Source organism: Centroberyx gerrardi, chromosome 6, assembly GCF_048128805.1.
Source record: "Centroberyx gerrardi isolate f3 chromosome 6, fCenGer3.hap1.cur.20231027, whole genome shotgun sequence".
Lineage (NCBI taxonomy): Eukaryota > Metazoa > Chordata > Actinopteri > Beryciformes > Berycidae > Centroberyx > Centroberyx gerrardi.
Genome location: NC_136002.1, coordinates 18463792 through 18478051, shown reverse-complemented (window position 1 = coordinate 18478051; position 14260 = coordinate 18463792). Strand labels below are relative to the sequence as shown.

At 42.7% G+C, this 14260-nt stretch overlaps 1 protein-coding gene across 2 annotated transcripts in view; it reads left to right on the top strand.

The window, feature by feature from the left end:
• grik4 (glutamate receptor, ionotropic, kainate 4) overlaps positions 1 to 14260 on the top strand; it is a 150462-nt gene that overhangs the window by 94285 nt on the left and 41917 nt on the right. For both annotated transcript variants that reach the window (XM_071900631.2, XM_078284047.1), the window contains exons 7-9: positions 7947 to 8108; positions 11285 to 11437; positions 12169 to 12273. In XM_071900631.2, the coding sequence (XP_071756732.1) occupies positions 7947 to 8108; positions 11285 to 11437; positions 12169 to 12273 (420 nt within the window). The remainder of the gene's footprint in view (positions 1 to 7946; positions 8109 to 11284; positions 11438 to 12168; positions 12274 to 14260) is intronic.

Here is a 14260-nt window from a genome sequence, read left to right as displayed (position 1 = left end):
GCAACACGAAATGTGAAATATCAAAATATCATGAAATATCAAATAGAACCCTACCAAAGTATGATTAGCAAGTGATAAGCAAGATAGTTTCCATTTCCATACAAGAAAAGAAAACATTCAACAACAGTATTAGTATTTATAGATTATGTCACTCGGTTTATACAAAATAACTAGAATCTATTCATAGTTTGGCTTGGTATTTTAAAAATGTGGCCAATATTCAGACCAAAACTAATCACACATTTAACTGTTAAAATTACACAAGCGAAATAAATGTAGGCCTGGGTTTAAAATTGTGTTTACAGTCCAGCCCTAATGGTTGCCTCGCAGTGCAGTCTGGCATCTCTCACAATTTTGGCAGTTTTTCCATCCGAAGGAGCTCTAGACATTTTATCTGCACACATTGGATAAGAGAACGAAGCAAGTGTCTTATTATGGAGAGGATGAAAACATTCCTGTGACCTTAAATGCTCACTGCTGATCAGTGTAAGCTCTTGAAGAGAGGGAAGTGCACCAGGTTTGAATAGACTACATATAGTGGAAATACTACAGTATAAATGCCCTTCAGAGTCGTTATATGGCCCTTTTAGCTTATAACTCCTCAGTTGATCAGTGTTAGTGATGCCCCTTTTAAAAGCTCTTTTGGTGTTTCAATTTGAAAAGGGCACCGAGGACAAAAGGGCAGGGGCAATCATCCTTGAATCACACATTGGCCCTTTATGGATGTATAGTTGGCCTCTGCTGTGTAAAGCCTGCAATAAAGATATAGAGACATCCCCTGTATGGATGTCGGGCTCTTCTTTTCCTGCTCCTTCTAACACAGAGAGGGGTAAAGTATGTCTTGTCTCAAGGTAGCTGAGGAGTTACTTGGTCTTGATGAGAAACACTCAGGAGATCGATGTGAAACACTCAGGGCTTCACCGAGATGAGCTGAGTTTAGATGGAGTCTCATCTCCATTATCTGCAGCTTCTCTTTCTGTCTTGTTCTTTCTGTCTCGATATCTCAGCCACCCACTTCTCCACCCCACTGCCGACTCTGCAGCCTCAGAGGTCTAGGAACTGTTTTCTGTATCCCAACAAATTATCTGTTGTTTGGACCCACCGCATCCCAGCTTTTCAGTTAGAGAGAGCATTAATAAGTAATTTGAAGTAAAAAAAAATCCCTTTAAAAGCGTTTCTTGTTCGAAATTTCATTTGCTTTGTGTCTTTTCAGCTGTTTTGTTCCTCCATAAAATTCTGCTGGGATTTGAATGAATAGCTCACTGGGAAAGATGGCCTGTTTCAGATTCCAAGCATATGCTGGTGTCTGCAATATTCATGGTGTTTTTGGCCTCCACCAGCCCAAGAATTATTCTGGGCATAAGGTCTGTGCCTCACAAATAGGCTGTTATTGTTGCAGGTCAGACATAATTCTATGAATAATGGATTCAAAATCGGTCATTTATTTCCCAACACTCAGCAGGAATGCAGCCAGATTGTTTTGATGTATGTGGCTATTAAATGCTTTGAAACAAAGCTAATGTATCAACCTCAGCGCGCTGCACTAAGATTTATAGTATGTAGATTTCATGGTCATCTTGCAATGAACGAAAACTGGCTGGGCCATTGAGAATGATGTAAGTGGCAGATTAGTGACCTGTGCAAGAGGGATGACTTGGGCACAGTTGACAATTAAGCAATATCACACGAGAGGGAGTGCTGATATACAGTACAACAGCACGACCTCGAGTGTGATATTGCTTTTATACAACAGTTGTATAAACAAAGCTATTCATCAAGTAATGGTAATTTGAGACAACAGATGATCTTTGTCTGTTATTTGTCTCCGCCAACAAAAACAGTTCCCTCAGGATTCCACTACCAAGTGTTGCCAAGCAACAGGTAAACTGTTTCCCGACTGCAAGCTAGCTAGCTACTTTTAGGTTAGCACAGAGGATTTCAGCTTACTTTCTTCCCAATCTTCCGCCTCGGCCGAGCGTTCATAATTAAGGTCAAATGTATCCATATTTGCGTTGTCGCTACTAGGTGCGAATGAAGTTAGAGTTTTGTGTGGACGTGTACTGGGAATATCTGGTAAGCATGTGTTTGTTGCACAACACTGAGGACGTGCTAACCAGCTAGTTAGCTAGCCAGCTACTCAGCTAACGTCAGATGACGTTGTGGTGATCCGCTTTTTATTTCTCCTCACAAGAAGCGCTCCAGGCAGAGCTTTCTCCACACAAAAAAACGCAGTGTGTGAACGCAGCCTAATCAAGGTTACATTAGAACACCTGTGAAGCGGAGTGATACATACAGTACAGCGTCCCAGTGCTGTTATACTGTATATCAGCACTCATGGAATGCCTCTTGTCCAATCAAATTGCTCGACCGGAACTAACTGTTGTATAATGTTGCACATGCAATGTCCTGTATTTGTCCTGATACTGTGTTGCAAGTTACTGAAATATCCAGTCAGCTACTGTATGACTGCATGTTGCAAGAAACAGGGAGAGTTGCCTGAAGCATTTACAGTTCAAAGTTACAACTGCAGCAGGCTGCAATATTGTGGTGACTTGATGAAGAGAAAATTCAGTAAATCATTTATCCAATTTTGCTATTACATCCCTGGTTCATAACAAGTCTATGAGCATGACATTTAGTGATGCTCCCTCTCGCCTCCTCCTCTCCTCCCATCCCTCGCTCACTGAGAACATAGTAATTAAGAGGCTGCAGGAGGCTTTAGAGCTCAGCCTGAATTTACATGGCAATTGATATGAGCATGAAATGACTTATTGCCAAAAACACTGCGTGAACATTCCAGCTATTAGAGAATAATCAGTGTGCCACTAGAATTGGATTGAGTTAAGAAGACCGGACTAAGGCCTAAATGCTTTAGCCTGCTATACCCCCCAGTATAAAAGGAGGGATATAATTAATTCATATTTTATCATTAGGAAAATCAATATGCAATTTACAGAAATGTTACTCAATCATAGGCTACTGGAGTCTGTCCCTTCCACTGCAGTGCTGCCTTGCCAGATAAGGAGTGGAGATGATTTTGCTCCTTCAAAGTGTCGATGATGATTATCACCACTGAAAGCTGACTGGCACAGGGTCATTTTACAGAACAGAAAATAATAGCCTTACTCTCAGTGACTACATTAACTGAAGGAAATGTCATTTGACTGTCGGTTCCCTTAACTGTATTTCTGCTAATGTTGCTCACCAAGGAAACCTCTGAAAAGAGGTGAAGAATCTTAACGCATTTACCAAGGCTGCCCGCTAAAGTGATGGCACACCTACTGTACTGGCTACATACTGGGCATTGTCTCTCCTTATTGTAAAGTACATACACATTATATCCCTCTGCAAGAAGGTGTTGAATCATAGTAATACTGTGTGACAGTCCTTAATAGTCCTTACTTTATGTGAAAGCCCTGCTCATGAGTCATTCCATGCACAACTTCTTGTTTGATCTTAACTGACATTGTTGCAGCATTTCTTTACCTTACCACTGGCATGTGGCTCCCAACTTCAACAAACTAAAGTAATTCTAACCTCACTTTAACCCAAACAAGCCCAGCAGGAATAGAAGTTCTTCAAACAAGCGAGCAAATTTTAGATGACTAAAATGCATTGAAATTCTGAGACTATTCATATTCAAAATATAAAAAAAAACTTGTGACAATATGAAACAGCATTCTAAAATTCCCTGCACAGCGTGCATATATATTCCAAAAAAAATCCTGTATAGTCTAACTTGTATTTGAAAGGATTATCTATCAACTGAACATTTCTGAAAATTGTGAGCAGTCGGTTCAGATATCTGAGGTTCAGATGCAGGAGGTTCAGCTGTGCATGCAGCAGAGATGCAGCCTAATTCATTGGATGTCCTTGGAGCTTAGAGACTAAAGCTCACTATAATCTCAGCATTTCCATCCTATTTAGGGAGGTGGGATCGATGGACAAAGAGAAGGCTGAGAGAGCCTGGTTGATTCGAAGAGGTTTTCTCCTCATTTTGGATATCCTGTTTAGGATGGTGGATTTACAGAGGGTTACCGTATTGTCGTTTCAAAGCAGTACGTGTGTGTGTGTGGTTCATGGCAGGCTATCCCAGTATCAGCCGTACGACTCCTCTAGGGATCTCATTATTCACTGCTCAAACTGACTGCATCACAACAAACACAGAGTGGCCACACAGTCCGGCAATTGTGGTTGTGCGTGTGCACGCATGCACGTGTGCGTGGGTGCACGCACGAACGGTCCGTTGCGCGCAAGTGGTGTCTGTGAGAGAAAGCGACTGAGAGGTAGAGGATATGGGATAGAAACCCGTATGAGATGACAAAATAGATGTGAAAGAATAGATGCAACAGAGACACACGGAGGTTTCCAGACCGTGGGGTTTTCGAGAGGGAAGAGGGCAAGAATTGAGGAGGTGAAGCAGCAGTTTTTGGTTGGTTGGCTCGGGTCTCGGCTGCTGATTGATCTCCAGGTGACAGCCGGTGTCAGGGGGCCCACGGCCAGGCTGTCATTCCCTCTCGCTCTCCTTCCCTCCCGCCCCCCTCTCATCTTCGCTCTGTCGCTCTCTCTTTCTCCCCCACTGCTTCTTAAGCCCTCAGTTGTGCCAGCCTATCTCTCCCCTACTTCCTCTCTCCATCGATTCAACTCCTATCTCTCTCTCTCTCTCTCTCTCTCTATCCTCCTCATCATCCCTCTCCTCCTGCTCCACTCTTCTTGCCCCTTCAGTGATGACAGTTGGTTTCTCTACTGCTCTCTTCTACCCTCCAACTCTGCCTTTTCCATTTCCTCACTGCTGGGCACCAACTGTCCTCCACCACACACTCTCCATTCCACACCGCATATTCAGCATGCAAGAGAGCATAATTGCTCATGTGGAGGGTTGCGGTGTGTGTGTGTGTGTGTGTGTGTGTGTGTGTATGTGTGTGTGTGTGTATGTGTGTGTGTGTGTGTGTCCGGCCATGCGTGGGTGCGTGCATGCTTGCGTGCATGTGAGTGTGTGTGTGTCAGTCTCTTTGCCCTGAAAGCCTACAAATGCGGCACATTATTTTTCTTCAGACATAGCCTAAGGATATTTTGGTGACCTTGGTCTTCAGTGTGTGTGTGTGTGTGTGTGTGTCTTTTGCTCAATTATAGCACATGCACTCTCCAGTTTGTGTTTGTGCATGTGCTTGTGTGTGTGTATGCGCATGCACTGTATACATGGAGGCACCCTTGAGGGGCATGCTTAATGATAGGCTCGTTTGCACAGCTCTGCCTCTAATGATCTATTAAAGTACACTTAGCCAGTAATTATATGGCCACTCCCAATAGACTTGTCAGGCCCCACAAGGGAGAGCTAAAGATAGGGGAAGGCCATAGAACAGCCAGCGGGTTCCGTAACGTGTGTGAATCAATAATGTTATGGCCCAAACTTTCGTTTTCAGTTTGTGATAAGTGCAATAGAGGAGATTGTCAAATAGGATTTTTTTTTCTCTAGGTGATCTCATAGATGGTTAGCTTTTTAAGATGGGGCAGTTTGTTTCTCAAGCTGCTGCATTTAGCTCTCTTCTCCATTCAGACATACGGTCAATTTATATTCAGTGCTTGAATTGAATTTAAATTTTCTATGAAGCAAAGTAAAATGCAAAATCGGGAGAGTCAGGCTATCAAATCCTCACTGAATAATGTTTTTCAAACCCAGTAGGATACTTCCACACAGAGCAGACTACCTCTTCTCTTAAAAGAAAATTAGGCCATTATCCTAGTCATTAACAGAATTGTCTCCTGAAGTTTCAACAGCAGCTAGCACTCCCTTACACTTCAATGTCTCATTCTCCAATTAGGCCATACATATCCTTCTAATTGTGTATTGTGCACAACTCTTTTTCTGCCCTAAATCATGATATACTGTCTCCTCTTCACACTCTCCTTCAGTCCCAAAACTCACTTTCTCACACTCCTTCTGCCCACTTTATCTTTAATTACCGACTGTGTTTTTGTTTCCATTTGTTCTGTATTTTTCTTCTTTTATTCTTTTGATTCTTCAACTCTTTGTGCTGTGTGACTTTTGTGTGTCTTTTGCTCTCTCTCTCTATCTCTGTCTGCCATCCTTCACCACTACCTTTACCCCTCTATAATTGTGTGGCCTTCTCATCACTCTCTCTTGGAATGAGTTTGTTAGAAGAGTTGGCCAGAGTTGCTTGTTGTTGACATGTGGCAGAGGTTCCCTGCTACATCATAGCGTGGCTAACCCCTTGGGATTTCAAGGCTTCATTCTGTGTCTGGGAGGTTGGCACCCGGGGGTCATAGGCCTCCCACTCAATATCCGCTGTTTCGTTCTCTCTTCCTCTCGCTCGAGTCTGTGTCAGCAGAGTCACCTACTGGAGTCTTCGCAGTGGAGTGATTAATCTCAGTTTCTAACTTTGATTTGGTCCTTTTTGGCCTCTTACAGCGTGTCCACCTCCCCTCTTATCAGTTACTTCCACATTCCCATTCACTCACTCCTTTTGTCTGTATGTCCGTTATCTGATTCTGTCTAATCCCTCCTCAGCCGTCCTCCTCTTTCAGATCAAACCAGCCTGTTACCATTTTCCCATTTATCATTTTTGTGTAGTAGAGACTTTGTAAGCTTCGATATCTCTAGGAGCCAGCAAAGATTCCCCTTTGACTGACTAGAGGATGTATTTTGTTTTGCTGCATGAGTTACTCGGGCTCTAATCCAGTCTGTCAGAGTGGCACCCAACATGGGGTGGAGGGAGGTCAGAGGGGAGTGAGTAGTGGGTAGCCTCCCCTTGGTTGCTAGGGAGATAATTGTTTTCCCACTTGGCTCAAATTCGGTCACACACACCTCTAACGTGTCCTCTACTTGTCTTTTGCTCCCTATTGACCATTCCAACCCGCACCATATGCATTTGTCCAGTTTTCCCTCTGTTTGACCTCCTCTCCGCCTCCTCCCCTGCCCACTGCCCTGCCTCCTTACCTTTCAACATCCCCCCACCTCCTCTCACCGCCTCTTTCCTTTCACACCCCATCTCCCTATTTTCCATTCCACCTCCACCTCTCCGTCTCCCCTCCGCCCCCACTTATCATCGGAGTCCCTGGCCTTGGTGACAGACAGACAGATAGGTAGACTGGGCTCTCGGTCTGGCTGTCATAGACTAGATGGCACAACTTCTGCCAGGCGAAGGCTGCCACCTGAGGGGGACTGGGTTCTGACACCTCTATTAACCTTCAGGAGACGTCCGTCCCCCGTTCCGCCTCCAACCCCGCTCTTTTCCGCTCTTCCCCATCTCTATCTCTGCCTGTCCCCTGTCTGCTGTTCCCCAGGCGGTGGGAAACCAGCTAGCCCCTAGAGCAACAGAGCCAATAACAAATACCTGTATTTTCCCCTCCTCCCAACCTGGAGCATTTCAATATGCTATGGATTTCTATCTTGCTTTCTCAATTTTCTATCCGTCTCAGTTTCTTCCCGTCTCTGCTTCTGCCTCTGTCTCCTGTCTGTCTCAGTCTCTCCCTGTCCCTCTCTCTCTCATTCCAGTTTATGTGCATCGCTATTAAAAATTCCAACAATGACCTGTATGTCAGGAAATTCATATGGCCGGTATGAAATGCATGATTTGCACAGTGATGCATAGCTAAACGGTGGAAATGAATAAATTGTTGCAGCTTTCTAATGTCAATCAACCAGAATAATGGCAGTTAATGAAAACTAACTGAGATAGATTAAATTGGATGTAAACATGTTGAATTTTAGATGAACACGTGCCCTTTTTACCTTGACAGTAATTTAGTATATTATTTTATCATTTAAACTGATGCTGTTATGTAAAGTCGAATTTGACAGCTTTCATCTAAAGTCATCTACGTTCACCTAATAATCTCTCTCTCTCCCTCTCTCTCTCTCTCTCTCTCTCTCTCTCTCTCTCTCTCTCTCTCTCTCCCTCTCTCTCTCTCCCCTTGCCCTGCAGGAATTCTCTTTGCTCCGGCTGGACGATGTGGCGGACCAGCGAGTCAACATAGTTGGTTTTTCAGTCTTCAACAGAACTCATCCCTTTTTCCAGGACTTTCTGCTAAGCCTCAACCGCTCCTGGCAAGAGAACTGTGACCATGCGCCCTTTGCTGGCACACCAGTAGGTGCACACGACACACACACACACACACACACACACACACACTAACACACACAGTGAGGACCAAGGTCACCCAAATAATCTTAGGCTATGTCTGGAGAAGGAGCTTGATTGATGGATGAACCTAAATTCACCACTTAGTCCCAACAGGGCCTTCCAAGGCATTGCTCATCCAAAATACTCTTATTTCCCAAACTCAGTAACTAAAACACTGAAGCAACTAAGAAACAAAGATTCTGAAATATACAGGGATGACATTTATCCAGTTAACTTCTATAATTGCAGGTGTTGCTGTAGATAGTTGTTGTCTCCCAGACACCTCATTAGCAGAGTTTGGCATCCTCCTCATTACATTTATAATGGCATCCTCCTTGTTAAATGTGCTTCAGAGGAAATGTGAAGCAAAGGAGCAATTTACCTGCATGCCATCCCCCTTGAATCACACACCACTGTTCACGACTAAACAGTTTCAGCAGTTCAACAGTTTCACAGTTCGTCACAGTAAGCTTTGTGTATTTGGAAAGAGACTGAGCTCAAAGCAGCCTCAGACCATCGTGCTCCTGCTGAAAGATGGTTGTGAATGACTGTCGCTACTCATTATTTTTATGAACTATAGGGTAGAATTAGGAGAGAAACAATTTGTTAAAGTATTTTTTTTGAATCTCTGTAACAGCAGCATGATGATTCCAAGGTTGTTTAACTCAGACAGTGTATTACTTTTTAGTCAACCATGTACTTTATACTGCCTCATTAATTTGGACGCAAGCATTGTCTCAGCTGATGCTTTATGGAAATACAGCGAAATGCAAAAAGGCAGGGAAGAGAGCCTGATAATGATATATCAATACCGGTCAGGGTTGCACACTTCTAGAAGCCATTGTGCATTAGTGAATGGCAACTTACATACTAAAAGGACTACTGTATTAAATCTTACAATCTCAATCTAATAAATGTTCAGGAGATGTCTTGTGGCCTTGAACTCTATGTCACAGATGTTTCCATTCTCACCCCTGAGCACAGCAGCCCTTCTGTCGCAGCCCAATGCAACTCAGGCATTTGTGTGCCAACAGTATGAGCCTTACGAACTATATTAGGCCTGTTTTATAAAAAATACTGTTGTACCTGCAGCTTTTCAGCCTTTGTTTCGATTTGATCTTCTCTAACACAAATAAAACTATCCGTGGCATCTTGTTTACCTGCTCAGTGGCATGTTTTAGTCCCAGTGGCATTGTTAAAGATGATGAGCCGTGCACTGCATGTATATCTGCGCGGTTATTTTGCCTTTTACTGCTTATAGTTTGTAAAAATCATTGCATTTGCATCATATTTTAATGCAACATATTTTGTCCTGCATCAATTTGCGCTCCTATATGCTCCCACCCAGCCTGCGTTTTTTTTCATCCTCATGCCTATGGGACAGATACATTTCTATGTTCAGAGTTGGCTGGTGTAATCCTTTGTTCTCTACAAACTATTCTGTCCTTTAATCATAAGTCATCCTCTTAAGTCATTATCTTGAAATGCATTAACTGCCTCAGCTCTGCACGTACACATGCACATACAGAGGTCAGTCCTATGCATTCGCTGTGCATGGGAGGCCCTGCAGTTACTATTACAGACCTAATTAGTGTTTATCAAAAGACAGCATATTATCTATAGGCATGTCTAAATGAGTTAATCACATCCTAGCTCTGCTCTCATCAGCCTTTATTCTCTCTAGTTATTAGTTAATTAGTCACCAGTCCTAATTGCCAGTGGCTCAGAAGTATCCTAGTGACTAACTCTGTGCAGAACATGATTTCACGCTGTGTATGAACTATTCTTAACCTATTTCACCACCCAGCTTGTGTGAGACAGAAGGGGGCGATGGGTATATATGTATGAGCGTATTCGTTTTATTTACTTTCTGTTGACTTCAAACAGAGAAAGGATTCATTAATTGGCTTTATTGAATTTTTGTTTCCTAATTAAGCCCTCAAGAAAATGAGGATTTGTGAGAAATCAATGGCTGTTTTTAGCGACCAGATGTGTTACCCGTGTTGCTTTTTGTCCTACTTGTTAGCAGTTATCTCTAATTAATCAGTAGATGTTTTGTGTCAGAAATAAACAGATAACAGCTATGTGCTACAAAGAAAACAAACATAGTGAGCAAAGAAGGGAGAGAGAGCGAGAGAGACTCAGACTAAGACATTGAGTGACAAGAATATGAGCAAATGCCATTACTTTCTTAGTTTTATGCAATAGATATTAATAGATAAGAATGGAACATATTGAGATGCATTTGTAACATTCTGCCATTCTATCATAACCAATTTGAATGTTGACTTGTGGTTTGACATTATCCTTCCTCTGCTCTATCCCATCACAGACATTATTACCATATGTCAAATCTAAATTAGATTGATAGACGGCCTGTAATGTTTTCACAGCCTGTTTGTGTACACCATATTGCTTTTAATGTGCAATCCAACAATTATGTTAGGTGATTCAAGGTTGTGATACATCACGATTTCACAGTTTAATGGCCATATTGCAGTTCTCTTTGGTCTGCAATATTTACTATGCATCACAATCACTCTAAGCCCTGTATCAATATCCACCAAACATCAGGGCCATTTCAGCCTCCTCTAGCTCCATTACACAGATGCACAACAGTGAAACGCTCACTCTCCTCTGGCTTCTAATGCAGGGCGTCATGCATTTTAATCAAATTTACATAGCGGGCTGCAGTGGTAGTGACGATGAGGCTGTTTGTACAGGGGAGATGAGGGGAATCGCTGCCTTTCCCACTGTTTTCTGGCCCTCACTGGGAGAGGCAGGTGGTAATTGGAATGGTCAGGGTTTGCCAGCTCCACTGGGGATAAGAGTGGGAAGGACAGACAGGGAGAGAGAGAGAGAGAGATGGAGGGAGAGAGATGGTTTTCAACACTGTCAGCAGATCAGAGACTTTCTAATGATCTAATGGAATAATCTCACTGCCACTCTAGGGATGGGTTAACCCTTCACTGACCGCAAATCACTGACTTGTTACACTTGTGTGGTTTGCGTTTGTGCAGTTTTGTGTGTGTGTGTGTGTGTGTGTGTGTGTGTGTGTGTGTGTGTGATTGTGTTTGGGTGCCTGTGTGTCTGCATAATGTAGTCAACTTTTCTCTCCCTCTCCCTCTCCCTCTCTGCAGCTCTCCTCAGCTCTGCTGTTTGATGCGGTACATGCGGTGGTGGCGGCGGTCCAGGAGTTGAACCGCAGCCAGAACGTTGGCGCCACTCAGCTCTCCTGCAAGTCCTCTAAGATCTGGGAGCACGGCACCAGCCTCATGAACTACCTGAGGATGGTAAGACTGCCTCTGCTGGACAGGAAGGAAAACAGGCTGCAGTGCTGGTCTCAACTTGTGTGTTTCTTTTTGCACATTTGCGTCTTACTTTCTTTCTTATCTTCGTAACTCTTTTCTGACACTCCTACTTCGAAATTGCAACTACTGGAAAAGCAGGAAAGAGCACAAATTAGATAACGCCAGAGATCAGTCTAGCCTTTTGAGACATTAATTATTGTTTTACTCTCTATGTGTTAATGGGATATTTTAGAGCCTGGTGATTTTCTGTGATGGCAGATAATAATGTATTGTCTGCGCTCTCATCTTTTTCAAAAATATACTCACTACCCACTAGGCCACTGTATCTCATCTCTCTACATTATACCAGCGGAGAATAGAGAATAGAGAGATAAAGATGAGCTGTCAGTGGATAAAACGTGTTCTCCTATTAGGGGGAAATGGAAGTGATTGGGCTATCGAGATGCTTCAATGTGACATGTGTTCGATATCATACTGTTTGTCTTTCTCTCTTAGTGAAAGACGATGTGAATAATGGCTCCTCTGTTATGCAGTAATTTGAAGATATTATGGACTGTCTCCATATTATCATTTCAAATTTGACATATTTCAGAAAGCTGATGCTGAGCCAATACTGCTAGCCTTAATTCATATCCATAATAGCTGCTGCCGAGAGGGACACACAGGCTTTCCGGGCAAGGCCTTTAACATGTGTCTGTCTCTGTGTCGGATAGGTAGAATTGGACGGTCTAACAGGCCACATTGAATTCAACAGCAAAGGCCAGCGGTCCAACTACGCCCTGAGGATCATGCAGAACAGCAAGGACGGCCTAAGGCAGGTAAAGTAACTCCCGCTTTTACAATACTAGTGTTTATATTATCCGTCTTCAAACTAGTCACATGCTGTGGAATTCAAACAATGTGAGAACAGCATTTCTTATGTAGCACAAAGTTCATGCTGTTTGTTCAGTTTTAATGCTCCACGGCAACACCCTTCTTCTTCTTCGAAAGAATTTGCATATAAATAGTGTATAGTGTTTGTGAAGTGATTCCTCCATTCTCCTCTTTAGATAGACACTGGCCATAGCATGACTGTTTCAGCTGAACACAAAGCTCTCCAGCAACTGTCCTGATCCCACCAGGACACTACTGTTCTTCTGGCAAATGTGACAGTTGTCTTTATGGTGGCGATATAACCAGAGCCGGATAGCACAGCGGGGAGCCATGATAACACTTGTCCAACTGATGTCTGCTGGTGCAAACATCCCCATTACCCTTCTGGCAGAGGTGCAGAGGCGCCAGAGGCCAGAAATATGTATTATCAAATATTAAGGATGCCCTTTTGAGGGTGCAAAGCGACATAGATTTAAAAGAGACTCAATTTAAGTAAAAAAAAAAAAAAAAGAAGAAGAATAAATTTAAGTTTGGTTTTGCTTCTGTTTTTGTTTTTCCAGACATCTCAAAAAATAAATCAGTAGTTTTTGGTTCTGCTGCTGTGCTTGGTTTTCCAGACATCTCATAATTCGGGATTTGCTTTGATTAGATATATTTTAAGTCTATTGTGATCCTTTAACTATTAAAATGTCATATCATATCATGTATTAACTATCAAATGCCAAGAATGAAAGTGAAATTCTAGCATTGCCAAGAAGGAAATGATATTGAGTTATATCTGCCAAACATAGGTTTTAAATTTAATGGTTGAATTGAAAAAAAATGCTCATGCTGTTTACAGTTGTGTTGGAAATTAATCACTGGGCTGGTATGAAGGATGTGGGTTGAGTCAAGTCTCGGGTCTCCATGGAAATGTCAAGGTCTCCATGGAAATAGCAATTTTTTTTATCCAGGACTGCTTATAACTAGTCTAATAGAAAGTCTGTGTTTAGCAGTCCTCCTCCATGCTGGCATCCCATTTTATGCGGGATGTTTACATTCTGACACTAAATGACTCTCTGATCGGCATCGCTCAGGCAGAGGAGCGCTGGTGTTGCTGGGGCCCGTCCAGGCAGATTTGGTTATAGTTCCAGGTCCAGCCTGTAGTGGTGGGGCTGACCAGAGGCTTTGAGCAGCATACCATGGTGTTCATTACTGAATAGACAATCTATCCATAGTTTAAGGGTTTTCTCCCAAACTGCTTCATGTTAAGAACACCCAAATATATAAGCATTAGACCACAGACCCCCATTAGATAAGAAGTGGATCCCAAGAAACCCCATCTGAAGGTTTTTGTTAGATGTGATTTTATACAGAATGTCATCTGTACTGTAGATGTGGATGTGTCAGCGGGGATAGTGAAACCTGCAATCAAAATAGGCGTGCTCTCATTGTGAAAAATGGATGGTTGTAGTTTATTAGATTTACCGAAAACGAATTCAGATGATGTAATGCTAAGAAATTGCATCAGATTGATTCTTTGTTTCTAACGTATGTACCGATTCAACAAGTATGAAAGGACATTTTCTGTAATGCCTCCGCTCCATTCCTCCACTGTTTCTCAATATGTTGCTTTACCACTGTAGTGACATTCAGCACGTTTTCCCACATCACATTCCGCTTTATACAGTATGTCAGAGTAACAAAAGCCAAATTGAAGCATGACATACAAAATCCCAGGTTGGTTATGGTATCACACGAGCCAAACTGTATGAGCTGAATCAAAATGTAAGCTTTTGGACTTTTTTCTTCAAACTGGAAGCTGTACAATAGAAGAGGCAGAACGAGGGAATGGTTATTGTCAATACGCAGCTCTGTACCGCTATTTATTTAAAAAAAAATTTCCTCTGCCTGCATTTTGTTGGCTACACATGAAGGACAGCTTTTATGCCA